Source organism: Clytia hemisphaerica, unplaced genomic scaffold (assembly GCF_902728285.1).
Source record: "Clytia hemisphaerica strain Z4C2 unplaced genomic scaffold, Clytia hemisphaerica genome assembly, whole genome shotgun sequence".
In the NCBI taxonomy this organism is placed as follows: Eukaryota; Metazoa; Cnidaria; class Hydrozoa; order Leptothecata; family Clytiidae; genus Clytia; species Clytia hemisphaerica.
The window spans coordinates 409,388-436,446 of NW_027104560.1; the positions used below are offsets into that span (position 1 = coordinate 409,388).

Here is a 27,059-nt window from a genome sequence, read left to right on the forward strand (position 1 = left end):
TTCATTTCTTTATTCAATATTTTGAGCCGAACTTCCATCTGCTTTACTCTCTCTGCTTCCTCTGTTTTTGTGGCAAAGCGTTTATTGAAGCCCGACTTTCCGACTCTATTTTCAAGTGTGGTCAACTTACTTTTTTTACGTTTTTTCATCAGACCTTTCAAGTCACCTCGTTGCGAATAGCAATTTTTACATGTGTAAGGATGGTCACCATTACTAACAGCTAGGCCTGTGCACACTGGATCTAAACTTTTGATACCTCCATTCAATTCAACACACTTTCCACCAATCAAAATTTTTGTTTCTCCCGGAACAAATACTGATCTTGAAGAATCATTTTCCCAATAATTCCGAGCCTCTCTAGAATGCAGTTGCTGCCAAAATTTGAAATTAACACAATTTCACTGCGATCTCGCTTCGGAAGTTCAAAGTGCTCTTATTACATATTATTTTCTCTTTTCTAATAGCTGTGAAAACGTTCTGTAAATTTTAGAAATTTTTTCAAATGAGTCAGTATTCCTTTCTAATTACATTTAATTGTAGAACATGTTCCCTATTTATTAAGTAACACTTATTTTTAATTGCGCTTCCATGGTAACCTGATTGATCAAATAACAGAAAGACACAAAATAAGAGTGAATAAATCACGAAACAATTTTTTATAAAACTTGTTTCTATCTTTTTAAATTTGACCCTATAAGAAGAAAACTCGAAATTTAGACCTTATTCAGAAGAAAGTTTAATAAGAAAAAAAAAGATTTTGAAAGAAAGAAGGTTGAACTTCGTTATAGTGAAATTTGATTCTAAAAAAACTGAAAATTGATTGTGATTTTGAAGATTAAAAAAAAGCCCCCCGAGAGTATACATCAAACCCCCCGAGTGTATACATCACAGGAAATCCTCATTTAAAGGTCGAGTTTTCCATCAATTTCTTCGATTTTAGGTTGATATTGTAGGCAAATCTATTTGTAAAACGAAAATGCTGAGATTTAATCAAAATATTTAATTTATCCATCAAAATATTGAAAAGAGACTTCATGATTGAGAAATTAAAAATTATCAGTGTAATTAAACTTCCATTAATTAAGCTAATCTTGTAAAGCGCGAGATCGCCGTGTTTTTATGCCCTTTCTCTTTAAGACATCTCTTCCAAGGTTTTCTCTCTTTAAACAATGTTTCTGCTTGTTTTGTTCTAATTCTACGATCATCTCTAAAACAGTTTACAATGTCATGCTGCCACAGATAATGACAAGCAACTCGTGAACCTTTTCTCTCAACTGGAAAAAAATCAGTAACAACTTTTTCACTCTTTTTGGGTAGGAAGTCATCCAGATCATTTTTTTCCATGAGATAATCAATAACATAGTTATGATGGGCTGACAATGCATGCTCGTATACTTGCCTAAAGCCAACAAACTCACCAGTACCAACCATACAGCTACGACCATGCAATTGAGCAATTGAGCATAAGGGGCAAAAACTTTACAAACATTACAAGCAAATCTCAGATTATTGGCATAGCTAAGCACAGAAAACTGAGGGAATTGAATATTAGGAGCCAGGTCAATGATTGTTTTGTGCGCTGTGTTCCCAGTTAGGATAGGAGGAAATGAACCACATAAAAATGCTTTCATTTTTAACTCAGCAGGATCTTTATTTGCCTTAGCTGATTGGACAAGCTCTTGAAGCTTCTGAGGTACATTATCATAATCTGGTAATTGGGAATCCAAAAAATCCTCAAAGCTTTGAAATTGAACGGGCATATTAGCAGGAGTGAGGTTTTTCACGTTGCTGTAGTGTCTTGAAAATATCAAATTGCAAAAATATTTCTCCTTTATTGGTTGTCTAAAATGGAAATTTCTCTCTTGAAAAACAGGTTTGTCAAAGGCTGGAGTCACTATTTCATTTGTTTTATGGAAATACGCATCCAATGTGTTTGGATTAAGTTTTAAGATATTGTCCACTACAGAATCAGATTCATCAATAACACTGGAAGAGTGGCTGCTTTCCAGGCTGAGGGGTGGAGAACAGACTGTTTCAATTGAATCATCCTCATAATCATCAAAGCTTTGGTATGCAGGAAAGCTTTCCTTAAGTTCAGGTGAAGAACAGTTGGACAGGGCAACTTTGAAAGAACTTTGAGGCAAAGGATCGAAGTCACTAGAGGCAGAATCAAAGGCCATAGCACCAAAATCATCTGGGACATTTTTTGGTGACGCACTGTTCTTGGTTATGATTTCAGAGTCACTGCAAAATCTAAAACCAAGTTGAGTTGTTATCTGGTCATCTTCCATTGTCTTCTCATAAATATCTTCCAGACAAGAATCAGTTTTCCCACAGCAGACCTCAAAATGTGGTATTTCTGGATTTGGTGAATCTGGTGAAGTAACACTTTCTGTAGAGACAGAAGTAAGCAAAGACATGGTGTTACTTGGGGCACTTTTAAATGAAGCACTACTCTTAGTCATAATGTCCGACTCACAGCTACCCCCAACATCAATAAATTTGATTTTTTTCAAGACATCTTCCCTTGACCCCTCACCACAAACATCAGGAACATTAGCAGAATCAGCTTTGGTACAATAGCGTTCAACAGAATGTGGTATTTCTGGGATTGGTTTGGATGAATGTTTATGGATGCTCAATTGAGACATTGAAATGTTTGAAGTCAAATTGACTGGAGGTGAAAAACTAGGAGCAGAAGAGATTACTGAAGCAGAGATATTATTAGAAAGGCATATACCATGTATAACCATTTCCTTTCCTTTTTTAAGACGCCTGAATCTTTTTTTCTCATGTGATACCCGAATACCATTTTTTGATAAAAACACATTCAATTTGTCAAGAAAAACATCTGTGCTAGTGGTAATTTGACAAAAAATTTCATAACTCTCTAATAATGATTGTACGAAACAGTACTTCCCTTTCTGGACTTGGACAGATTGGTTGAACCAGTTTTCCAAGCTTTGTTCTGAATCCATGTTACCTAGAAATAAGAAAAATCATCAATAATTGCTTTGGCACTTTTGATACAAGGACTTGTTGTCAAATTTGACAAAATTGAAAATTTAGGAGATTTTTCATTTTTCAAATTTTCAAATTCATGAAATTTCTCATTTTTCTAATTTTCAAAATTTAGAAAAATACTTGCCACTTTCAATACCGTGTGTGAATCGAAGTAACGAAAGTGCCAAATGATTTTCAAATTTTGAAATTTAAAATGAAGTAAAAATTTTCAAATTTCAAAATTTGAAAAATGAAAAATGGAAAATTTTTAGTATTGCTTAAAATTGGACAAAGCTCGTTGTAATAAAAGTGCCAATTAAAGGTTTAAATTTTAAAAATTATATTTGTCACACTTTTTTCATTTATCTGAAATTTAAGAAGCAAACTAATAGAATTATCTTTGAAAAAACATATTCGTGAAATTGAAGGGACAAAATATCCACCTGTTTTTTGCCTATTGTCTCAGATATTAGGCTATATTAGTCGAAAGTAAACATCGTTCTAAACCCCCATAACGTGGTTTCTTTGCCTTATATGGTAAAGTTGATTACCTAAACGTTCTTAAGGTCAAATTATGATGTTACAGTGTGTGCAAATCACACTTCTGTATACTAGGAACAAAAAGTCTATTGACGGGTCACGTGACATTAATCAACCAATCAATTCTCTCAAAGATAGAATCACTCGAATTGCAGGGCTTTAGGTAATTATTGCACTTTTAGTGTACCTCCTGTTGACGTCAACACAGATTGCTAACCTTCTAATGGGCTATTCTAAAAAAAATTATACAGGGGTATTGACGAACTTTTTTCACTAGCCCCCCTGGAAATATTGAATAGCAAATTATCCCCTGGAAATTGGGATACAAACCCTCTGGAAAACTAAATTTTGTGAAAAACGGCTGGAAAACAACTGATGTCAGTTTATGAGGGGAGAACCCCCTATAAACCTTGAATAACCCCCTTGGAAAAGCTGAAAAAGGAACAAAAACCCCTTGGAAAATCAAGGCTTAGGCCCCCCTTGAAAATTTCGTCAATACCCCTGTACAGTTTAAAAATGGAATAGCCCAATTTATTCATACTTAAAATTTAAAAACCTCTTTTGGCACTTTTATTACGTCGATTGGGGTATAAACAATTTTTTTTAATTTCAAAATTTGAAAATCAAAATTTTTTTGTATTTTTCATTTTTCAAATTTTGAAATTTGAAAATTTTTACTTCTTTTCAAATTTCAAAATTTGAAATTCATTTGGCACTTTCGTTACTTCGATTCATGATGTATGCATGGCTTAGCTTGCTTTTATCTCTTTTATCTCATATTGGAAAGATCTGAAGCCATTTTTGAGGGAAAATCCTTTAAAAACCAACATAAATTATTAATAAATTTATATATCAAATCATGTTATATATAATTTATATATTTTAGCATCAAACTGCACCAAAGGAGCACAATGCGCTCGCCAGCAGATATTGGAAAATTTTCAATTTTTGAATTTCTATTTCTTATGCTGATTTTTTAAAAATGATACCCTGGGCATGGGCCCTAGTTGTTCGAAAAAGATTAGGCTTAAATCTGGATTAAATTGCAATTAAATCTGAATTAAATTGCAATTAAATCTGAATTAAATTGCAATTAAATCTGAATTAAATTGCGATTTAACATGGTCAAATTTCATTCAATGCAAAAATTTCCCTTAGAATCAACGTCTTGTTTATATTGGCAAACAAATTTGAGAATTCATTGTTTGCATGAAAAACAACTTTCCAACAACAAATTTTTTCAAATTATAAAAATTTTCAATTTTCTAAACATAAGGGGAATGAAAGGCGCCAAGAATCTTAATCTGAGAACTGAATTATTTTCCACAGTTCCAGACAGTAAGCAGTTGGTATAAGTAACTGGTAACAAAATTTGAGCAAACCAAAAATTAAGGTTCTCTCACAGTAGTGTCAACAGAGAAGAGAAATGTTGACAGATCTGACAAAATAAAAAAGGTTTCATACCACATATCAGCTAATTGTAAACACAATAAGGCTTGAATCTTGTCATTTCTTCGATATTCATCCGGATAAGTAATATGATGTGCTTTCTGAAACTTTATCCACACGTGCTGAGTTTATAGACAAGACGATCACATCACAACTTCTTGTACTTTCCTGGAAAACCTTTTTGCTGCGCCCTCCTACGCATTGCTCTTTTTTGACACTAATACGCATGCGTGATAATCAAATTAAAGCCGGGGGTTAATATTACAATTCAAACTGATGTCAAAGAAAAGATAGAAAATATACTGTAAATCGCAAAAGAATCAAAATACAAAGTATGAATTTCAATTCATTTTAATTTAGTAATTCTTAGAATTTCAAATATTATTCATTGTTCAGCGTTTTATATTCAATAAAAAATGTTGTTTTTATTTTGCCCCCGTCTCAAAAAAGGGTGTGACTTCGTGACTGGAGTTAATTGTTGTCGTGTCGTAGTTGATGGTGTTCTTCTCTATTTTTTTCTTCCTCCCTTTGAAGTCCCCCGAACGACCCCATTGTCTCAAAAGCCAGACACTTCATTCGAATAGTTGTGGCTTTCATTCAATTCGAATAAAGTATTTCAACCACCGATATCCAAGGATATCAAAGTATTTTGTCTCGTTGTTTGCCTTCTTTATTTATGTATTGCGTTCAGATAACCACAGATCTGTAAGGGCTAGATTTGCCGATTTTTTAAAATTTTATTTATGTCTCTTTAATCACCAAAAATCTCGGTATATCTACTAAAAATATATACAAGTAAAAATAAAATGTTACAACTTTTCTTCTTTTTTTTCTTAAATAAAATCAAATCTACTAACTATATCATTTTTGTAAAGACGAAAACCTAATAAAAGATATTTGATCATATTGAACAGAGTGTGACCAGCACCATCATAGCTAGAATTTTTAACAAAGAGGCTGGGATTTGCGGCCTATCGAAAAGTGAAGCCTTTAGGTTTGGAAGGATTTCCTACCAACAAAGTCACGTGACTAAAATATGCAATTTCACCGGTTTGAGAGATGTGAAATAGCGTTTGCCGCCTACTTTTTTTGTTCTCGCGCTCCGAAAACAATTAAAATGCTAGATCCTACTTTAATCGTAGAAATTTTAGCGAGACTAATTTTAGCGTTTTAGCGAGTTTTCCCTATTTTCGCTAAAATAAATCTCGCTAAAACACGCCGAATCGCCAGATCGCTGAAATTTATCCCTCGCGAAATTTCTGATTATATTGCCTTGATACATTTTTATCAATAGGAAGGGTTTCAGTGCAAAGAAATGCTAGAAAACGAATTCAATCAATAATGTAATACGAGTGCCTATCTAGGCCCTTCAGGCTTTACAGATATCTGTGATTGCGCCCCGTCCGACACTATAAAAATCCAAAGTTCCGACTTTAAGGTTGGGCCCCTAAAGCCAATTTTTCTTAGATTTTGGGAAGCCTATTAGGATTAGGCTTTCAAGAGTCAAGAAATTGGATTTAGCTGTTTTTACGACCCTTCTTTTTTTTTTTTGGGGGGGGAGGGCTTGAATTAAAGTTTTTGGTTTTTACAACAATTATAGTATAATTTTGAACATGCAAAAAGGCACCCTTAAAGGCGGTGCTTCCTTTTTGCTATAAATTATCTTTGCGCAAATTTGATTGGTCCTTTATTTCTAATTATGTAAAAATGCTGTCAAAATTAATTTGACTGAAATCCGCCAAATTAAGTTCCCGCAAAAATTTCTTTTTTCCGCCATCCGCCAAATTAAATTCCCGCCAAATCAAACATTTTTAAAATATGATCTCTTTTAAGGTGTTTTTGCTATTTTTTCGCTGTTTTGACGCCATCTTAAGGCTAAATTTTTAAGGGACCGCCAAATTAAATTACCGCCAAATTTAGTTTTTTCGTCCATCCGCCAAATTAAATTCCCTCTGAAAAAACTTTTTTGGCCATCCGCCAAATTAAATTCCCGCCAAAATTTCTTCCTTTAAGGTATTCTCCACATTATTTTATAGATTCGGACTATTTTACTGCCGGACTAGAAAGTGTCGGACTAGTGACATGCACCTGTCTGTGTAGACGCTTTTGGCAAAAAAAACCGTTTGCGAATTTTCTTCTTCGGCTTTGGGCTTTTTTCTTAGATAGTGATTCGTCTTAGACTATAGCATAGTCTACTGTCTGTGTATGGTGCGATTTCGTGACTGTGCAAAAATTATCGTGCGTAGTAGATTTTTTCATCGGTTCTTCTTTTTTTTCCGTTTTTCTTTCTCCTCTTTGAAGTAACCGTCCCCGACACCTATTGTGTCTTGAATGCCGGTTACTTTATTGGACTATTATCGTCTATTACTTCATTCGAAATGTGTTTTGGTATAAATTTGTGTGAGACATTAGCATATAGTCACTCCACGGTCTGAAGTCAAGAGGATCAAAAGTACGCACGAGAAGAGGAGAACTGACAACTTTAAATAATTAGAAAACAGAAACACAGAATGGGCTCTGATCAAAGTTTACCAGGTAAGTTACCAAATTATTACAATTCTTTCTACACGATGCTTCTTCTGCTTTTTCCCATTAATCTGATTTTCATCAGATTCAGACCCTGGATGGGCATTCGGGCGGCGAGTTCGACAAGAATCTAAATGACATTAGATTAGGAAAATTAGGGGAATAAAAACTAGGTAGGAATAAATGAGGAAAATAATCGTTCTTTTCACGTCCCTTGCCTTTTGTTTGACCCTTTTTCAAATAAATATTTTATCGATAAGGGTATTTCATTTGTTTAATCGATTTTAATAATAATTGATTTTTTTTTAGAAACGGCCACTGTTGAAGTCCACCCTGTTGTAGCGCAGCTGCAAATTCGAAATGAAACCGAGGAAGACGTGGATGTCACACTGAAAAGCCCGTCTCTCTTGGATTCCGAAAAGAAATATCTGGTAAAGAAAAAACGAATCGCTCCGAACACGACAATAACTACGAGAATCCGTGTGAGGTCATCTTTAAACCCTAAAGAAGTGCATGTATGGGCACACGATAGAAGGAAGGAGGAAAGAATCAAGGTCAATCGGAACGACAAGTTGATCCTTGACATGGAAACTGACGATTTGATAAAGTTGACATTGACCAAAAGACACTGATCTGATATTTAATGATGCTTTACTTTTACTTTATCGTAATTTTGCTCAACGATTTCTTTTTTTGCCAATCGGCATCGTTTTCTTCTTAATCATTGAGAGTTTTGCCATTGTTTTATCAACTCAAAATCGATGCATCAGCGGAGGAGGGTGTACCATTCAGTATTTTACAATTTGAAAGTTTTTGTTGACCCTCAGAAAATTTAATGTTTGATTCACCTTATTAAATTGAATTTTAAGACACGGAGGCTAATTTACAATCGTAGATGTTGTTCATTTTCATGTTAAAGATGTAAAGTAATCCGTAGTTTATCACTTTTGTAAACTTATTTATCATCGCATATTTTTTGCTTAATTTATGTATACTATACTACACCTGACTACACGGTTTCGATTATTTTCCCACTCATGTGGGGTAAACTACTCCCAAAATAGGTGTGCGAGATTTTTTTTTTCTTTTTTTTTTTTCGTGATATTTTTTCTTGAAATTAAAACATCCACCCTCTTAAACGCCCAGGGTGGGTTTCTAAAAAAATCGACTTTAAAAGATGCTGCAATCGTCCACTAAATATTTGAGACAAAGGGGGAGTTCCCGGTGTAATTTTGAACACCACAATTGATTTTAAGCACCTTAAACTACAGCTGGAAAGTAGAGTTTTAACGATTTAACATGAGACTTACGACTTACAGGACTTAGGATCTCAGGATTTAAAAGCTCAAATTTGTTCGAATGAGGCTTGGAATATAATAGCCTAGAAGCCACCAAACCCCTCTAAAATCGAAATATTCAATGGAAGAAAGTGGAAGTGCTAAAATAGCAATTCTCGCCCGAACTTCAAATTCTGAAAAACGTTAAAGTACACTAAAATCTTAATATATTTCGAGGGAGATTGTGGAAAGATGATACCTTATATCGCAAAAAAAAGGTTGGAGTTTTATTTAGTCGGGGAAAAATTTCGTCACCCCCTCAAATAATTATCGTTACTTTTCCCCGATAAAGCGAGACCAATTTAATTTGTTGTTCTACGGGCAGATCATTAGAAAAATATGGGTCGGTCGGTTGGTAAAATAAGAGTAAATTTTTCATTTATCAGGGTTGGTAAAGTACCGAAAATGTTTTACAAAAAATATCTGGATCAAAAATTCACTTTTTTTTTATCTTCGATTAAGACCATAATAAAATCTTAGTGTATGGAATGCTTGATTTTATAAATTCTTCAATTTCTTGAATTAATTTTCAGCTTTATTCAAATTTGATACTTACAAATAACTAGTGTGTAAAATATATTGTAGTGGAAATTCAATATTGTTATTATTTTGATTTTATCAAAAATAGGGTCGGTCGGGAATAACAAATTAAATTGGTCTCGCCTAAGGTATAATTGTAAAGGTTAAAAGACGAATTTTATTATCATCTTTGAAAATCCCTAAAAACCCTAAACATCCCAAAATCCCAAATGTTTTTCGATTTTGAACACTTTTTTGGAAGTGATTTATCCCTCGATCTTGGGGGGGGGAGGGTATACGTCGTTTCTGATTTCCGAAATACCGAAAATTTTGCCATGATTTTTTTCTCAATTCTGATACCGAATATTTATACTATTTTTTCGTCATGTTGATTTAATTTCACAAAGTCAAAAAATTTTTTTTATTTATAAATAGGTACAGAAATTTCGTTTAATAGGGACCGGAAAGTGACTTTTCCGCGCTTTTTTAATCACCAAAGAAAAAAATTTTCATACCTCAACCAAAATTGAAATCAAATTTTTTACACCGAATTCAATTTTGTCCCTTATTATTATTAAAATGTTAAGTTACCAGAACCAGAACTAGTCTAAATACACTCTTTAACATACTGAAGCTCAAATTTAAAAATTTAAATGTATCGAAAGTTTCCAAAAATCTCATAAAGCCAGGGTTGCATTTAGTCACTTTCACTTTCATTTTGACAAGGTTTAAAATTCATCTCAAATTGTCGCTTAAAATTTAGAAATGCGGAGTAAAATCAATAAAAAGGGTACATACATGAGCAAAAAGTCGAATTATATTTTATCCATTAGATATTTCGATAAAAATATCAAAGATCAAGACCTGTCCACTTTTGACAAAAAGAAGTAGGCTACATTTTAAACTGGGTGTACAACAGGTTAGATTTTAGAAATATCGAAAGCATCCAACGAGGATCTTTTTTTAAATATCTGTTTCCCAGACATAGCCTTCCTGGAAAATTTGATCTGTTGGCCGAATATTTCAAAAATCTTATTCCTAGAAATGAAGATCTGTGTTTCTCCGCAAAACCTAAATTTTTAATCTCAAAGTATCTTTCCTAGAAAAATTTGATCTGTTTCCACAATTTTCAGAATTAAAATTTTGATCTGCTTTCCCAAATAGGATATCTGTTCCCCTCTTCTGGAAATTTTCATCTGTTTCCCTTTCTTTCTGTTATTGATATCTGTTTCCCCCATAAAGTTCAATCTGTTTCCAATGCAACTTTTTGGATTTTTTGTAAACATATATCTGTTTCCCAATTTATTATGTCATCTCCTAGAAATATTGATCTGTTTCTCTCTGATGACGTCATCAGCTGGAGCGGGGAAACAGATAGTTTTAAGGAAAAGGTCTCTCCTAGAAAATCGGATCTGTTTCCCCAATTTTCAAAAAAAGCTCTCCTGGAAAAGGGAAACAGATATTTCAGGGAAATGGGCTCGTTGGCTGCTTCTGAAATATAACCTGTGATATCCCCGGTTTAAAATGTAGCCTACTTCTTTTTAGCAAAAGTGAAAAGTGGGCTGAGGCGAACTAAATTTCTTGATAAAAAATTCAACCAAAATCCAATTACCATGTTGCTTCGAATAAACGCCCCCTTCCGACTTGACGAGTTTTGTGGTTTTAATGAAAATTTTGGACACTGAAAAAAAAACAATATACGCCCAGTTTATTCGAAGAAATACGGTGATCGCAAGCTAGACAATAAATTAAAGATAAATTAAAGTCATTGAAAAAGTCTCTGTTGGATTGAGATTGCCGTCTCGAAAACACAGGTTGTGTTTTTTTGCTTTCTTTCCAAGTGATCTTACGAAAATCGAGCAATTCAGTTCCTCTGGTATCAGTTTGTTCGATGGTATCACGTAGTGATAATAAAAGTTTCTTTGAGCTTCGGTTATAGCTGTAATGAAAAAAGGAAAAACCGTGAAATTAATGACTCACATTATTTTCTGCATTCTTATTCTAAAATCCCATTTCCCCATAGGAAAATTACTTCGTACCTTTTCGGAATACCCCAAAATTTTTCTGAAAAAAAAAATTCTCCAGCAGAAAGGGGGGGGGGAGGTACTATGTAAAATAAATCGAATATAAAATCATACCAACTTCATCAATTGTGAGATCTTTGAATTTCGATTAAATGTCCATCAATGCTTGATTACTAGGGTAAAAATAAATAAATATCAGATTAGGGATTGTAAGAATGTAATAATTTTGCTCAGACATAAGTGTCCAGAGCAGTGTCCAGGGCAGTTTCTACCACTCCCTCACATGACACAGTGTGCCCAAAACATGAAAAATTGGAAAAAACCTCATATCTCAATAATTATACGTGCTATGCTTTAAAACGACCCCTCGTCGGAATTTGATTCAAAGCGGGAATAAAATAAAAATAGGGGGTTGTTCAGACCCCTCCAACACCCAAAATGTATCTCAAAATAATTTGCAGCCGAGACAAAAATCGCTGCAACTTTTGATAGAATTCGAAACGTTGAAAAGATATTTGTGAGTGGAATATTATCAAGCAAAAAATTTGGAAAATGAAAAATGAAAATGAAAAATGAAGAAGAAAACAGTCAACTTCTTGTGGAAATGTGTTATAATCTATTTTCAGAGGAATCATTCTTCAATCTTAGCAGGCATCTAGGGTAGTCAAACACCTGCGGCCACCTTGAGCAAAACTTCTATTTTAGCTTTTTATTCAGATTTTTACGACAATAACCACTGTGAAAATGGCTGTATTTTGACTAAATTTTGCAGAAGAATCAAATCTTGAGCCACTTTTTGACTACCTTAAGGGAAGAAATTTTTGCAAGAAGAAATTTTTGCGGAATTTAAAAAAACTTTTTCTGGTGTAAAAATCTGGCCATTTTAAGAATATGGCTGAAAATTGCTCAAAAAAATAATTTTTGCTCAGAATGGTGTCTTAAGAGGAGCCCCAGGACCTTAAAATCACTTCAAAACTCTATGTTAAATGGCCATTTTTTATGGTTTTGAGTTAAACTTTCAGAAAAAACTCAAGACAAGGCTTCTCAGCAACTTTCAGCTTGAGGATTTTTCGAGTCTGGGTACACTGTGCATAGTGGGTCTTCAGCCCCCACTATAAAAATGTCCTCCACCTCGATAGCTTTACACCCACGTGAAAATTGAGCAATACTCAACCACGACCTTCTTAGCCGACCCCACCTGAATTTAAAAAAATATCAACCCACCTAATTCAAAAAAAGTTGAAATATGTTTTGAAGGAGAAATTATCTTTATACATAATATGAATTGAAGTAAATTCCCCCCATCTATTGCAGGCAAATTCTTACGTTGGGATACCCTTAAACTCTGATTTCTTGGATACTTGTTATCTAAATGGTGATAACTAATGACAGATTGAAATTTCACTCCATACAAATAAACTTATCTGCCTTTATAGGGTCACCCACACCTAAAATTTGTCGACATCCTAAATGCTACCCGTTTCAAAATCTCTAAAAACCTTCGAACCTTCAACCTCCCCCTTAAAAAAAAAGAATGGAGGGATTCCCACTATGGCCCTTTATACCTATCCTCCCTTTTTGCAAAATGTAGCTACCCCCAAGAAAACTGCCCTTTTTCAGAACCTTTGCCAAGATATGTCTTGCCCATAACAGTCCATGTTATCCCCTAGTTCAAATAATTTCATCAATTTTTGAAAGGTTTACTTATAAAAAGTCAAAGATGTTTACCTTACTGGCCCTTTTTACACTGGCTCTTATTGGTGTTATCTTTTCGCCGCTGACGTAATAAGGGTCGACGTAAGGGGTCTGAATTAACAGCCGGGATAAAATTGAAAAACATTCAGCTTTGGCCAGCGTAAAGGGGGTCGGCGTAAAAAGGGCTGATAAGGTATAAAGATTACAAGGGCTGTTGCACTTTGTTATAAAGTTTTCTAAGAATCTATACACCTCTTTGAAAATCTACCCCACCCTTTATTAAGTATTTTTTCCTACCCCCACCCTTTGCTTATTTTTGGGACAGGCTGTACTCCCTATATAAAGAGGGGTTCACACTGGCTCATTCGCCAATATATTTTATGGGGATAAAATTTTGCAAGGATAGAATTTTGTGCATTTCCCGGATTTGGGTGTTACCTTAAGGGGATTAATTTTCGCGGTAACTTATTTTCGCGAGACAATTTTTTCGCGAAATAATTTAATTTTCGCGGGACTTATTTTCGCGAAGACGGGAATTCTAAATTTTCGCGAGGATTAAATTTCGCGAGTTTCGCGAGAAGTGGGCTTTTTCGAAAGTTCAAAACTAAAAAATCGAACAGTAGACCAATAAAAAACTTGCTTTTGTCTAAAGATATAACAAGCATTGTTGATGAGAAAACTCTCTGTCGTACCGATTGATATGTCTTTAAGAGCCATTTTTTTTAAGAGTCTTCAGGGTGTGATACCTCACCCTCTTGGATTTTGCTGAAATTTAGACCAAATGATCTATCACACAAGAAAATAAGACCCTGAAAATTTCACCTTGATATCTCAAGTAGTTTTGAAGATACAGCGTCTCAAAGATAGGCTACTAAGCGAAAATTGACCCCTAAAAATCATGAACTCTGGTGGGGAGCAGATTTTGAAAGCCAATGAATTTTTATTCAAGTACATTAGAAAGCTGATTTACAGTGGATTTCAAGAACTTTTTGTAGGGAATCAGAAAAAATCAAATTGAGTCTCCAAAATTTTCCCCGAAAATCTATAGCACCTCCTGTAGAGGGCTTCAAACTTTGCGTAATCTGGGTTTGGAAGCACTTTTAGCTGGCTGCTGATGGTCCTTGGGACTTTTTTGAAGTAAACTTTTGACCTGGAGTGGTTTACTGGTGGGTTTTGGCCACAAAAATAACATTTTCAGGATTTCCATCTTTGCGTAACCGTCAAAAATGGCCGAAAAATTGCTATTTTGGCAGACCTGGAGCAAAATTCAAGATGGCGTATCTTTTTAAGGCAACACCAAATTTTTTTGAAATTTTTAGCAAGGCTTCCTTAGTAGGTCTAGTTTATAGCCTCAAAAAAATCTCAATGGGCTTTTGAAGTCTCTTAAAGATATGATCGATTGAAAATTTGCTTAACTTCGTTGTTTTCTCCCTCTTAAAATGCTAAATCAGGCCCACTTAAGGGCTCTAACAGGATAATTTTTGTCAAAATATTGGTTGATCTTCTCTAGCCAACTAATCATTGGCATTAGGGGAACAACTGAAAAAGATTTCAGGTCATTTCCTTCAACAGATGACATTTTATGACAGTTTCTTTATTTTTAAGTACAGAATATGTAAAAAAATGAGACTGGCATCTGGCCTTTCCTACCATTCCAGAGCCCATATTTCCAGGAAACGCCTCAACCTTTCACAGTTTGGTGAATAATAATCTTAAATATAAGCAGGCTACTTTAACTAAATGGGTTTAACAGTACTTAATTCCTATTCAAAAACTTTTTAGACTCATTCAGAAATCCTACTTTGACAATAATTTGCGCTGTACCGCAAAATTTCTAAGTCCAAGTGTTGTGATTAGCTTTAGACTGTCCAATATTTCTTGTCCAGAAGATTTAAACAGCATTGTTTGCAGTATCTCATAAATTATCACCCTAGTAATGTTGCTTAGTTATTTAAGAATCAACAAGTAAGACTGTTAGTGTACACTATTATAGAGATATTGGACAGTCTAAAAGCTAATCACGACACTTGGACTTAGAAATTTTGCGGTAAAGCGCAAATTATTGTCAAAGTAGGATTTCTGAATGAGTCTAAAAAGTTTTTGAATATGAATTGAGTACTGTTAAACCCATTAAGTTGAAGTAACCTGCTTATATTTAAGATTAATATTCACCAAACTGTGAAAGGTTGAGTTTTTTTCTGGAAATATAGGCCCTGGAATGGTAGGAAGCGCCAGATGGCAGTCTCATTTTTTTACATATTCTGTACTTAAAAATAAAGAAACTTGTCATAAAATGTCATCTGTTGAAGGAAATGACCTGAAATCTTTTTCAGTTGTTCCCCTAATGCCAATGATTAGTTGGCTAGAGAAGATCAACCAATATTTTGACAAAAATTATCCTGTTAGAGCCCTTAAGTGGGCCTGATTTAGCATTTTAAGAGGGAGAAAACAACGAAGTTAAGCAAATTTTCAATCGATCATATCTTTAAGAGACTTCAAAAGCCCATTGAGATTTTTTTGAGGCTATAAACTAGACCTACTAAGGAAGCCTTGCTAAAAATTTCAAAAAAATTTGGTGTTGCCTTAAAAAGATACGCCATCTTGAATTTTGCTCCAGGTCTGCCAAAATAGCAATTTTTTCGGCCATTTTTGACGGTTACGCAAAGATGGAAATCCTGAAAATGTTATTTTTGTGGCCAAAACCCACCAGTAAACCACTCCAGGTCAAAAGTTTACTTCAAAAAAGTCCCAAGGACCATCAGCAGCCAGCTAAAAGTGCTTCCAAACCCAGATTACGCAAAGTTTGAAGCCCTCTACAGGAGGTGCTAGAGATTTTCGGGGAAAATTTTGGAGACTCAATTTGATTTTTTCTGATTCCCTACAAAAAGTTCTTGAAATCCACTGTAAATCAGCTTTCTAATGTACTTGAATAAAAATTCATTGGCTTTCAAAATCTGCTCCCCACCAGAGTTCATGATTTTTAGGGGTCAATTTTCGCTTAGTAGCCTATCTTTGAGACGCTGTGTCTTCGAAACTACTTGAGATATCAAGGTGAAATTTTCAGAGTCTTATTTTCTTGTGTGATAGATCATTTGGTCAAAATTTCATCAAAATCTAAGAGGGTGAGGTATCAGACTTTCTTTATTCTGAAGATTTTTAAAAAAAATGGCTCTTAATAGGTATAATTTTTCTGAAAACAAAGGGAAATTAGGTCTTAAAAAAACTTAATTTTCGCGAGGATTATATTTTGCGAATTTCGCGAATCCAAAGGTTTTTAAAATTTTCGCGGGGATTATATTTCGCGAATTTCGGAAAAACTCGCGAAATTCGCGAAATATAATCCCCGCGAAAATTAATCCCCTTAAGGTACCCAGTGTTATCTGCCAAATTAAATCCCAATGAAAATTGGGAAAGACCTTATTCTGAAAAGCATTTTTTGGAAAAACTCACAAAACATTGAGAAACTACTTTTTAAATGTTTACTGGGAGTATTTGAAAAGAATTAGGTAAAGAAAAGGGGATTGAATCCCTTTACACCTCATCAGAAATACCATCTCCTGTCGTTGTTGCTACGCAACACTTTTTGGGAGGTAAACAAAGCGCGATATTGCGGTTTTCTGGCAAAAAGCTTTACAAACCACCCAAAATATTGATGCCAAAAGAGCCCCCAAATCAACTGAAGAACCACCAAAGTTGTTGTTTTTCTCTTTCTTATAGCTTCTGCTAGCATCTTGAAGGCTTTGTCTTGTTTGTTTTTTTCAAATTCACTGAAATGAGGTGTATTTTTAGGAACATACAAACAAGCCAGATATAAGCAAATGAGTTCTTGTTTTTACCGCCGCTACTTGCGCTACCATTTATGTTTACCTCCCAATTTCAACGGATCCATTTTATCGCGATTTTTTTGTGGAATTTCCGAAGGGGTGTATTTCATTTGTGCATTTCAGATGCCTTGTGCCCGCACATACCTGTCAGTCATTTTGCTTGGCTGCCCCCCCCTCCCCCGGGTCTGGAGGATACTTTAATGTTCACCTTTCAAGGCCGTATCAAATTTCATGGTTCTTGAAGTTTTTCCCATCCACTAAAATGTTGAGATTTTGAAGAGGTTTACTTTCGCTGATGCAACAGAAAGGAAATAACAAGACCTCCAATATTGTATGCTTTCCTTAATGGCACCCTTAACACAAGTTTCCAACTACAAAACTTTTGTTGATTTTCTGGTATCTCCAAACACATTTTTTATTTTCTCAACCATTAATTCAAGTTTAAAAACAAACATTTTATGTTATTTTTTTTTCTCCATCATCCGGTCTAAAGGTTCCTCTTCAATGTCTGTAAACCAAAAAAATACCTTCCAAACCAGAAAATGGAAACATCTTTTGTCCCTGAGACACTTAGCCCATTATTCTTAAATTTTGCCAAAAATATGCATACTTTTTAGAAAGTGATTCAGCCCATTGTAAGTTAACCAATAATGCACGATTTTTCAACTGCTAAGTAATAAATTTGCTGCAAATGGTACGTATGAGCTTTGTCAGAACTTTTTTGCCATGCTCTCCTTCTTTCTCCTTTTCAGAATCTACCTGAAATGAAACATTTGCCACCCCCTTTGGGTACCCCAGCAGTAATATTCCATTAAAACCCAAGAAACAATAATTTTACCATTTCTCCAAGTTGGACGTCTTTTGAATGTTGATTATCCATGAAAATAAATCACTTGATCACTAGAGTGAAAAAAAATTAATACAAATATTTGATTTAAACTTTTTCTTCAATTTGAAAAAATTGTATCAACGAAACGTAGTTTAAAAATGCTATAGTAGTTTATTCAAAGGAACATAAATTTACTAGAATGTAACAAATCACAATTAAAAGTAGGCAAGACAAATTCAAAACAAACTAGTATGCAGAAGCAGTTAAAATAAGTCATATTTTTCACTTTCTTCATCCTCTGAAATGTTGTCTGAGTAAGAAATTAAATAAGCTAAATAGAGGAAATTCAATTTCAAAGTATGACAATCTGACAAGTCAGATAACAGTAATAGGAATAGTGCCTCATATTTGGTTATCAATTATTTGAATAGTTTTCTATTAGCAAATGATTTCTTTTTAAAACTCAATTATTAATTTCAGTCCATCTTAAATTTGGCATTTCAAAGAATGCTGTAAAAGCAGTTATCTTATGTGGTAATTTGTTAAAACTATAGAACGTGTAGATTGAGAGGGTTTCCAGGACCTCATGAGTAAACAAAAAAATCAAAATAAAAACAACAATAACTTGAATTTGAATAATAGCAGTAGATTTCCTGTCTGTCTGAAGGTTTGAATTATAATTTTTTGGTTCAAGACTGAAAAGGTTCAGATTTACATCTCCTCAAAAACACCCATAAAAACTTTATTAAATTTTTTTGTTCAGTCCCCTGAAGCCTTGAATGACAAGGTTATTGTTAAAAAGGTTTGACACTATCATTATCAAGGGAAAATAATTCAATAGTACTGGTTGAGAAATACTTTTATTTAAGTATTATCATGAGAACAGATATTTGTGGGAATCCCCCCTGTTGAAAGTCTCTAGGCTTCTGCTCATCCTTTAACGAAAAAGTTTCTTAGAGGCTGCTTAACAGATCCTCTTTACCAAGAAATGTTGCCTTTCACTAAAATCCAATGAAGGAGTATTTTTGCTTTTTCAAGAGTATTCTACATGTTAAGAATTAGAAATTTTGATTTAGATATTTTCAAACCAAGATGAAGGAAGGCCTTAGCGAGAGGAAGGATTTTTGTGTTTCCAAGTTTGCTTTAGCTTTTGGAGGATTTTATTTAGTGTTTAAAGCTTTTCAAAGATAAATTTGTTCTGTTGTATCTATGGTATGTATTAAGAAAAACTTGGGTCGCAGTTGTTTGAATTAACGATTCAAAATTAGATTTCTTGTTTGTTTTGATTTTGAAGATGTTTTGGTCACAAGAAGTTGAATTTTTTTTCAAGTTACAACAAGGATTTTCAACTTTGGAGTATACAATAAAGCATCAAGTATGTCACATTATTGCTTTACCATACTAGGGATACTGGTTTATCAAGAATATTCTATGATTTTTCTAGGGTTTTTCAAAAACTAGTGTATATGTATAAGAATTGCGAAGCGATCCAGGCAAGTCACTCGATTCGCAAGTTGCAAGCAAAATATTTATAGGGTCACACAATAGAAATTGCAAGTTAAAATAGATTCATAATCAATTCGTAAATGTAAACCCCGCGAAACCCCGACAACTGCTCAGGTTCAGGAAGACCGAGCCTCAAACACTTCAGGTGTACAAACTTACGACGTTTTCTTCTACGGATTTGAGGAAAATTATATGATTTCTTTCATGAATCGTTGTGAAAAGCTCAATAATCATTTGTCCTCCCTGAGCCTTGAGTAGTTTTATTTCTTAGTTTTTGTTTTAGACTCGTTTTACTTCCGGTTTCTAACTCCTTGCGTTCAAAATCGAACTTTCGGATCTTTCTGATTTTAAATTTCGAACGTTCGAATAAAAATAACATTCGAAAACTTTTTTTTTTTAACATAAACACCCCTGTGTCATAGACCCGCTGGAAAACTTGGCAAAAATTACGTCCCGGGAGGAAAAATACCTCTCTAGCCTTTTCAAAAGGTCTTCCTTGCAAAGAGCCCAGCCAGAGATTCAAAAAAAGTTAAACAAACTTTAAACATCACTCGGTTTATTGAGACAGAGATGTGAAATACAGAGGATTTCAAGACTAGAATTTAATAGAAATAAAGTTGACTTATGTAGTTTCAAAGTTCAATAACCAGATAACCATATTAATTAGGAATATTGTATCATTACATTGCATCGTAAATTCTGAAAAATTTAACAAAGTTCTAAAATTATATCTAAACTATTAGCTCTGTAAAATCCTGAGATAAAAATAAAGAAAAACCAGATAAAAAAAACTGAGATATAGAAAGTATTCTTCAACGATTCTACTAAGTAAAACCTCTAAATTTTACTGGCTGTGATTTTTTTCAAAGTTGGGAAACTCTTAGCTTAAGTTTGCTGTGGAGGCAAGTACTTGACAGTCTTTTACCCTCTTACTCGAGTTGTTGACAAACAGGAGCAAACTCTTCACATAAAAAATCTGTGACTTTTTTCTCGGCTGTAGCACAGGAATTTAAAACAGTTAAAATGCATCCATAAACATAATGTCATGTTTTGTCGTTGTATTTCGACATTTTACAAGTCATTACCATTAATTACCATTACCAACAATAAAATCTTTTAAAATACAATCACATGTCAATGTTCTATTTCTCTGACCACATGTACATGCGTATTCCCAGTATTCATAAACAACAAACAACAACCAAAGATCCCACATTATCGAGGGTCGGTCAAGCCAAAATTTCATAAACAAATACAAACAAACATTTCTCCTTCCACTGAATAAGGGGAGGAATAAATTCTTCCAGGTTAGCCATATCCAAAAGCGAAAATATTTTTGTCCCCGTCAATTTAAAATATACAAAAAGTCCAGCACTTCAACATACTACCAAGGTTCAATTCAATCTAAACCAAAAGCCAAAAGGAATGGCTTTCCCACCATATGTATACAGTTCAATTCTTCAGCTTAGATCCTCTTCTTGCAATGAAGCAAAAACTCTGTTGAGCCTTGCCTGTCGATGAAACAATAAAAGTTCCATCTTCTTTCTTCTCATTCCGCAAGTTCAGCTGCTTTCTTCGTTTATTTTCATCAAGCACCATCTGTTTTCAAAACAACAATAAAATGTTTGTTTGTTGTTTTTGTCAACATTCGAATTTGGAAAAGTTCGAAAGCCCTTCAAAAGTCTTTGTTCGAGTCAATGCAATGACTTCTTGAAAAATGAGCGCCATTTGAACGCTTCTTGAACGCTTCCAGCCCGCGCTGATTTTCCGATCTCTTCTTTAGATTTCCTAATTTAAACCTTAAGGAGATAAAAACAAGGCTTATCTAGTACCGGTGACCGCGTGTATTATCTCCGTAGCTTTTAAGAATTGGTATATCTAAACACACGAGGCGACACTTTTTGAAAAAAACGAATTTAACCATCCGTAATTCCAGGTCTCTCCGCCGCGATTCTAGGTTTGATCTAAGGAAGGGCGGACGGCTTTCTCAATCATTTCTGCGTTTGAAAGATTGGATATATATAGTAATTTTTCATTTGCGCTCCCCAGCGTAGGTGAGATTTAAAGGTACATATACACGATAGCAAAACTGCTTCGCTCATGTACATTCGCTTCGCAAAAAATTCAAGCTCTAATCTTTCAAAGAACTTTCTCTTGCTGTTATGGTTTCTTGTTTTCAGGAGAGGAAAAAATCATGATAATCCTTTTAAAAAGAAAGACCTTTTCATTTAGTTTGTTTTTAACAATAAAGCTTTCTTTTTTTGGTTTGTAGCAAGGGTCTTTGTTTTGATCTGTCCTGACTTCCTGTGTTGTAAAATTGAAGCCATCTCATGTTTAGAACTCAAAATACTTGTTTATACATTGGAAACTGTACACTATTGAATTTTCTTTTACTGAAAAAGGAAACACAAGGTGGAGAGGTAAAGCAGAATTTTTTTTTTTTAAATCAGTCTCTATCTTTTTTTCCCTCTTGAACAAAAGAACTCGTTTGAAACACTGATATCAATCATAACAACTTGTCAAAAATGACAAACCGGCCATCATAAGAGCCACTGTAGCGGGAAACCCGTACACCTCCACACACACCTAATATTCTTGAGGAGTGCGATCAAACACAGGCCATAAATTTAGATTTTACTACTAAAGTTATTCATAGCACTCCTCATCACAGGCCTAAATTACTTTTTAGGAGTGAAATTGATCACACACCTGGAATTTTGAAATGACAAAGCCTGAGAAACTATAAACCTCTTGGCTAAAACAAAAACTACCTCAGTTATTCACCCAAAAAATCGAAACATCTTTGTTTGAAGTTACAGACAGACAGACAGATAAAGAGAAAAACAAAGACAAACATTCTCAAATTATTTCTCATCTAAAGTTATCTAACTTCATGTCTTTGATATACACTGTCGCTTGGTATTGATTTGGTTACAATCTTTTTTGCTTACTTATGTCATTTAGCATAAATCATCTCAAAGGGAAAGTATTGTAGTTCGCAAACGCCTTGGAAGAAGGAGCGCGTCGCTTCATATCAATCCCGAGAGACAATTTTGTTTTTGAAAAAATCACAAGATACAGGCAAGTCGCAAACAACTCTGGAATCCCTAATTTCTTATAAAAATGGGGAAAAAATTCCTGACTAATAATTTAAAAATATATAAATTGTTAAGAAAATTTGAAAAAAATAAAAGGAAAAAATAAGCTAGTTCGAGGGGCGCGTCGTCACCACATATCTTGTCTCCCAACCCAAATTTTTAGGATATGAAATAAGATTTTTCAAATCACAGGTAAACCAAGACTGACTCCACTAAGCTGACCAGATCTAACAAAATAATGTTTCATTAAATGTTGACTAACTGTATTGGTTATGAACACACTGTGATGCTTTGTCATGGTTTTGTTATGATCGTTTTGCTTATTAATGCCATTTAGCATGAATCATCTCAAAGGGAAAGTATTGTAGTTCGCAAACGCCTTGGAAGAAGGAGCGCGTCGCTCCATATCAATCCCGAGAGACAATTTTGTTTTTGAAAAAATCACAAGATACAGGCAAGTCGCAAACAACTCTGGAATCCCTAATTTCTTATAAAATAAAAAATGGGAAAAATATTCCTGACTAATAATTTAAAAATATATAAATTGTTAAGAAAATTTGAAAAAATAAAAGGAAAAAATAAGCTAGTTCGAGGGGCGCGTCGTCACCACATATCTTGTCTCCCAGCCCAAATATTTTAGGATATGAAAAAGATTTTTCAAATCACAGGTAAACCAAGACTGACTCCACTAAGCTGACCAGATCTAACAAAATAATGTTTCATTATGCTGACTAACTGTATTGGTTATGAACACTGTGATGCTTTGTCATGGTTTTGTTATGATCATTTTGCTTATTAATGCCATTTAGCATAAATCATCTCAAAGGGAAAGTATTGTAGTTCGCAAACGCCTTGGAAGAAGGAGCGCGTCGCTCCATATCAATCCCGAGAGACAATTTTGTTTTTGAAAAAATCACAAGATACAGGCAAGTCGCAAACAACTCTGGAATCCCTAATTTCTTATAAAAATGGGAAAAATATTCCTGACTAATAATTTAAAAATATATAAATTGTTAAGAAAATTTGAAAAAATAAAAGGAAACAATAAGCTAGTTCGAGGGGCGCGTCGTCACCAATGTATCTTGTCTCCCAACCCAATTTTTTTAGATATGAAATATAATGATCATTGAGTGTACAATAAACCAAGTCACAAAGCACTATGCACTCATACTACAAAATATTAGTTTTTGTATCTCAATTTTCTTATCTATGTCTGCCTGATCATAAAAATATCTGACAAATGAAAATGCAAGTGGAAGTGTAGGTATCTGTCCATGAATTAAAGAAAAGTGTTGATGATAAATTGAAACAAAAAATGAAGTCAAACATTTTAATTTACTTCAACCAATTTCTGATGTTATTTTCCTATTTCTTTGTGTATTATTTAAAGAGTTAAATCATTAAAATGAGACAGAAATTGCAGACAATGTCAGATTAGATTCTCGCTCAACTGAAGTTGAGAATAAACACATATCCCCTGAAAGACTATTTGGGTGAACACTACTTTGGAAGCGTATATATAAACATCTTATGTTTAGCGAGAATATTCCTATGGCTAGTAAAATTTTGAAGCAAAGCTAAATTTTCAGGGAATCTCTCCCTTGTCACCTGTAGTACACATGGCTGCTTCTGTTTCAAAAGTATTTACCTATATAGCTATGAGCAAAAAGCTTGTGCCCATGTCTTTTTTTTAGTTGTTAAAGCATAATAATTTAAGTCAAGTTGTTTATAGGAGATATCTCCTCCTCTACAAAATCTAGGGAGCCACGTGATATATCCATAACATGTGTATCAAATCAAATCAGAAAGGAAATCATTTTGCTAATTGAAAGATAACCATCTTATAATCATTGGCACAGCTCAACCGAGCTAACCAGGTCCAGAAAAAAGATAGACCTGCCGCCACATGCTCCAAGTTTTTAGCACCTCTGCTGACAGAGGTTCATGTTTAGTTCATAAAATCTTCTGGTCTCATACATAATTGCAGTTAAAAAAGTTCTTGACTTTCAAAGATTACTGCAACAATAATAAAAAAAACTGCCAGAGGAGGTTGGTAGGTCTAAAGGATAAAACTATAAAATAACAGTTTTTTCTTGCATTAGAGGTAGAAAAAAAAGTGTGCAAAAACGTACCTGTTCTCACTCTTTACATTGCATTGGCAATCCATTCTGAATGCTACATGTAAGCATAAAAAGATCAGATTTTCTCTGAGAGTTAAAGGTTGCTGGACTGTGGAGCTTCACCTAGTTTGTAGCTGCCACGCTCATTTTTAGTTTCATGCTTCAAAAAACCAATACTTGCTCTCCATCAACGTGTTTATTTTTCAAACTAGCTCATAACTGTACTCGCAAACATTATAATAATCTGCGGGAAAGTGTTCGAGTAAATGACGTAATCATTATTGTATCAAGACGGGGGTTAGTTGTTAGTTTAATTTGCGCTATTAATTTATTATTTTATTTTTCATAATTTCAAAAAGAAGATTCTATTTTAATCATATTTGTTTCCTGGAACTTTCAAGGTTACCAGAGCAATATTTTATTAATTCAAAAGTTTCCATCAGACAAGTTTACTTTTTATACTACCCCCGTCCTTGACAAGTATTTCTTCGAATATACAAATCGTTTTTCTTTTCTGTGGCCAGCTGTGGCTGGTGAATTAAAGACAGCTCGGAACATACAAATCATTCCTGGAAAGTACCCTACTGGAGTGGAACGGGTCAATTTTTAATAAATCTGCTGAATCAAAACATCAAAATGAGCCGTTCCCCTACAGTAGGGTGTTTTTCCAGGAAACATCTTGATCCGAGCTGGTTTTAAAAAGCTCTGAAAAAAATCTACCCGGAACGCCTCCAAATTTCCAGCTGGCTAACTCAAGGAACGGCTCAGAAAAAAAGAAAAAGAAGCTACAAATCGTCCCAGGAATGGCTTCAGATTTCCAGCTGGCTGACTCAAGGAACGGCTCAAAAAAAAAGAAAAAGAAGCTCGAAATCGTCCCAGGAATGGCTCCAGATTTCCAGCTAGTTGGTTAAAGGAACAGCTCCAAAATTCCAAAATCTACCAGCAGTTGTGAAAAAGTTCCATAAAATCAGCCTGGAACGCGTGTGAATTTCCAGCTGGAGGATTGTTACAGAAGTTTCAAAATTTTTCCAGGGAACGGCTATGCATTTCCAGGAGCAAACTTTTTGGAATTTTCCCGGAACGCCTAGGCCATTTCCAGCTGAGGGGGGTCTCCGGAACGGCTTTTCCATCATTTGCCCTCGGTGGCTGCTTTCGCTCACAGAAGTTTCGATTTAATCGGAGAAGAAAAATGAACAAGAGATGTTACTCGTAAAGATTTTATGAGCTGATTCATGATTTTTTATATACGTCTTTAAATGTTTCACTTTTATCTCAATTCAAATTGTTTTGACTTGTTATACGGAAGATTTTTATTGCCAAAAACTGATAGTTTGATATCCGATAATACAGTTGAGTAATCCATTCTTTTTTTTTTCTTGCAACTATGTTGCTTGACCAAATCTACGTGTACTTCTTTTAAAATCAATAAAAAGTACTAGAGTTTGTTTGGCAATTGTTTGTTTCATTTTATCTGAAAATTATCTAGACAAGTTGAAGCGTGATCCTGCAGATCAAATCTGTGTTTAGACTAGACTCATCAACCTTTATGATAGACGTTTGGTGACCAGGATGGTCCATTGAATAACTAATTACAACTGTTGCCTTAAGATGAAACAATTTATCCTGTTTTGACTGAGGACAACTTATGACAACTGTATGCTGAAGGAATTTCCCTATTCAATAGAGCATAGCGTTAGCCTAAACGCCTATCATAAAGGTACAGTCTGTTTATTGAAAATCTATTTTGATTCAAAAGACGCATCAACGTGTAAGTGTAATTTACAAAAGAAGCTTACAAATTTTGTGTCTTGACACTTAACTGTGTTGCTAATTCTAGTGACAGAAAGAAACGATTTTCAAAATATTGTTATATATATACAAGGTTTAATCTTTTCTCACTTTTCATCCTACATTATATTACAAAATGATATGATGTTGGTAATTGGGTATATATATTCTTTTTAGTACACTATAAAGGGCCTTTTGGAAAAGATCAGGCAGGTTATTTTGGAATATTTTTGAGTCAAATTATTCTGCAGTAGGAGAGAACTTTGTAAGTCATGCATATGTCAACAAGCTCTTTTCTGATCTTTGAAATATCTAAAGATTTTCACCGTTTGCATTCAGAAAAATCTCTCTAAAATCTCCACTTCTCAAAATTCCAGGAAATTATAACACAATATAAACTAAAAGAGCCTATATATTATGGATGAATAAATTACTCTGATCAAGAACAAGTTTAATAGCAATTTTTTTTGCAGGAACTGATTTTTGCAGAACTAATTTTCGAGGGAACTAATTTTTGCATTTTTGGGTGTCTACTCTTTTGTCCTTAATTGTAGCAGTGGGTGGAATACTCTGCTTATTCCACGCACCACTGGTACTTTGGGAGAAAATCCATAAAAGGGGATGTCAATATTAAGTGATTTTGGGGTGATTTTCGCGAAAAATTGCAAAGTTACCCCCTTTACAATTAAGCACAAAGGAGTATTGCGAAAATTAGTTCCACGGAATGCAATCTTTATATTAAAAATCATCAAAAGCCTCTAGGAATATCAAAAGGAATATAAAAAAGTGGGTGACAACCGT

The 27,059-nt window shown here is 34.2% G+C and overlaps 2 protein-coding genes and 1 long non-coding RNA gene across 3 annotated transcripts; 1 reads left to right on the top strand and 2 right to left on the bottom strand.

Annotated features, from left to right (window-relative positions):
* Positions 1-1,132: 1,132 nt before the first annotated feature.
* On the bottom strand, positions 1,133-5,160 carry LOC136823040 (uncharacterized). Its single transcript, XM_067079337.1, has 2 exons — positions 5,008-5,160; positions 1,133-2,983 (listed from the first exon to the last, which is right to left on the bottom strand). Exon 2 carries the CDS (start codon positions 2,976-2,978, stop codon positions 1,218-1,220), a length of 1,761 nt encoding a protein of 586 aa, XP_066935438.1. The 5' UTR covers positions 2,979-2,983; positions 5,008-5,160; the 3' UTR covers positions 1,133-1,217.
* A 2,302-nt stretch (positions 5,161-7,462) lies between these two features.
* On the top strand, positions 7,463-8,298 carry LOC136822998 (uncharacterized). Its single transcript, XM_067079307.1, has 2 exons — positions 7,463-7,527; positions 7,828-8,298. Exons 1-2 carry the CDS (start codon positions 7,503-7,505, stop codon positions 8,148-8,150), a joined length of 348 nt encoding a protein of 115 aa, XP_066935408.1. The 5' UTR covers positions 7,463-7,502; the 3' UTR covers positions 8,151-8,298.
* A 1,627-nt stretch (positions 8,299-9,925) lies between these two features.
* Positions 9,926-24,661, bottom strand: LOC136823031 (uncharacterized). Its single transcript, XR_010848989.1, has 4 exons — positions 24,483-24,661; positions 17,756-17,817; positions 11,513-11,571; positions 9,926-11,313 (listed from the first exon to the last, which is right to left on the bottom strand). It is a non-coding gene; the product is annotated as an uncharacterized lncRNA (long non-coding RNA).
* Between the last annotated feature and the right edge of the window lie 2,398 nt (positions 24,662-27,059).

What these genes read in the sequence shown, in the direction of transcription:
- LOC136823040 (XM_067079337.1), bottom strand. Translation starts at nt 2,978, where the DNA reads ATGGATTCAGAACAAAGCTTGGAAAACTGGTTCAACCAATCTGTCCAA.
- LOC136822998 (XM_067079307.1), top strand. Translation starts at nt 7,503, where the DNA reads ATGGGCTCTGATCAAAGTTTACCAG. An exon ending in CTCTGATCAAAGTTTACCAG is followed by an intron (nt 7,528 to 7,827) that starts GTAAGTTACCAA and finishes ATTTTTTTTTAG; the next exon opens with AAACGGCCACTGTTGAAGTC.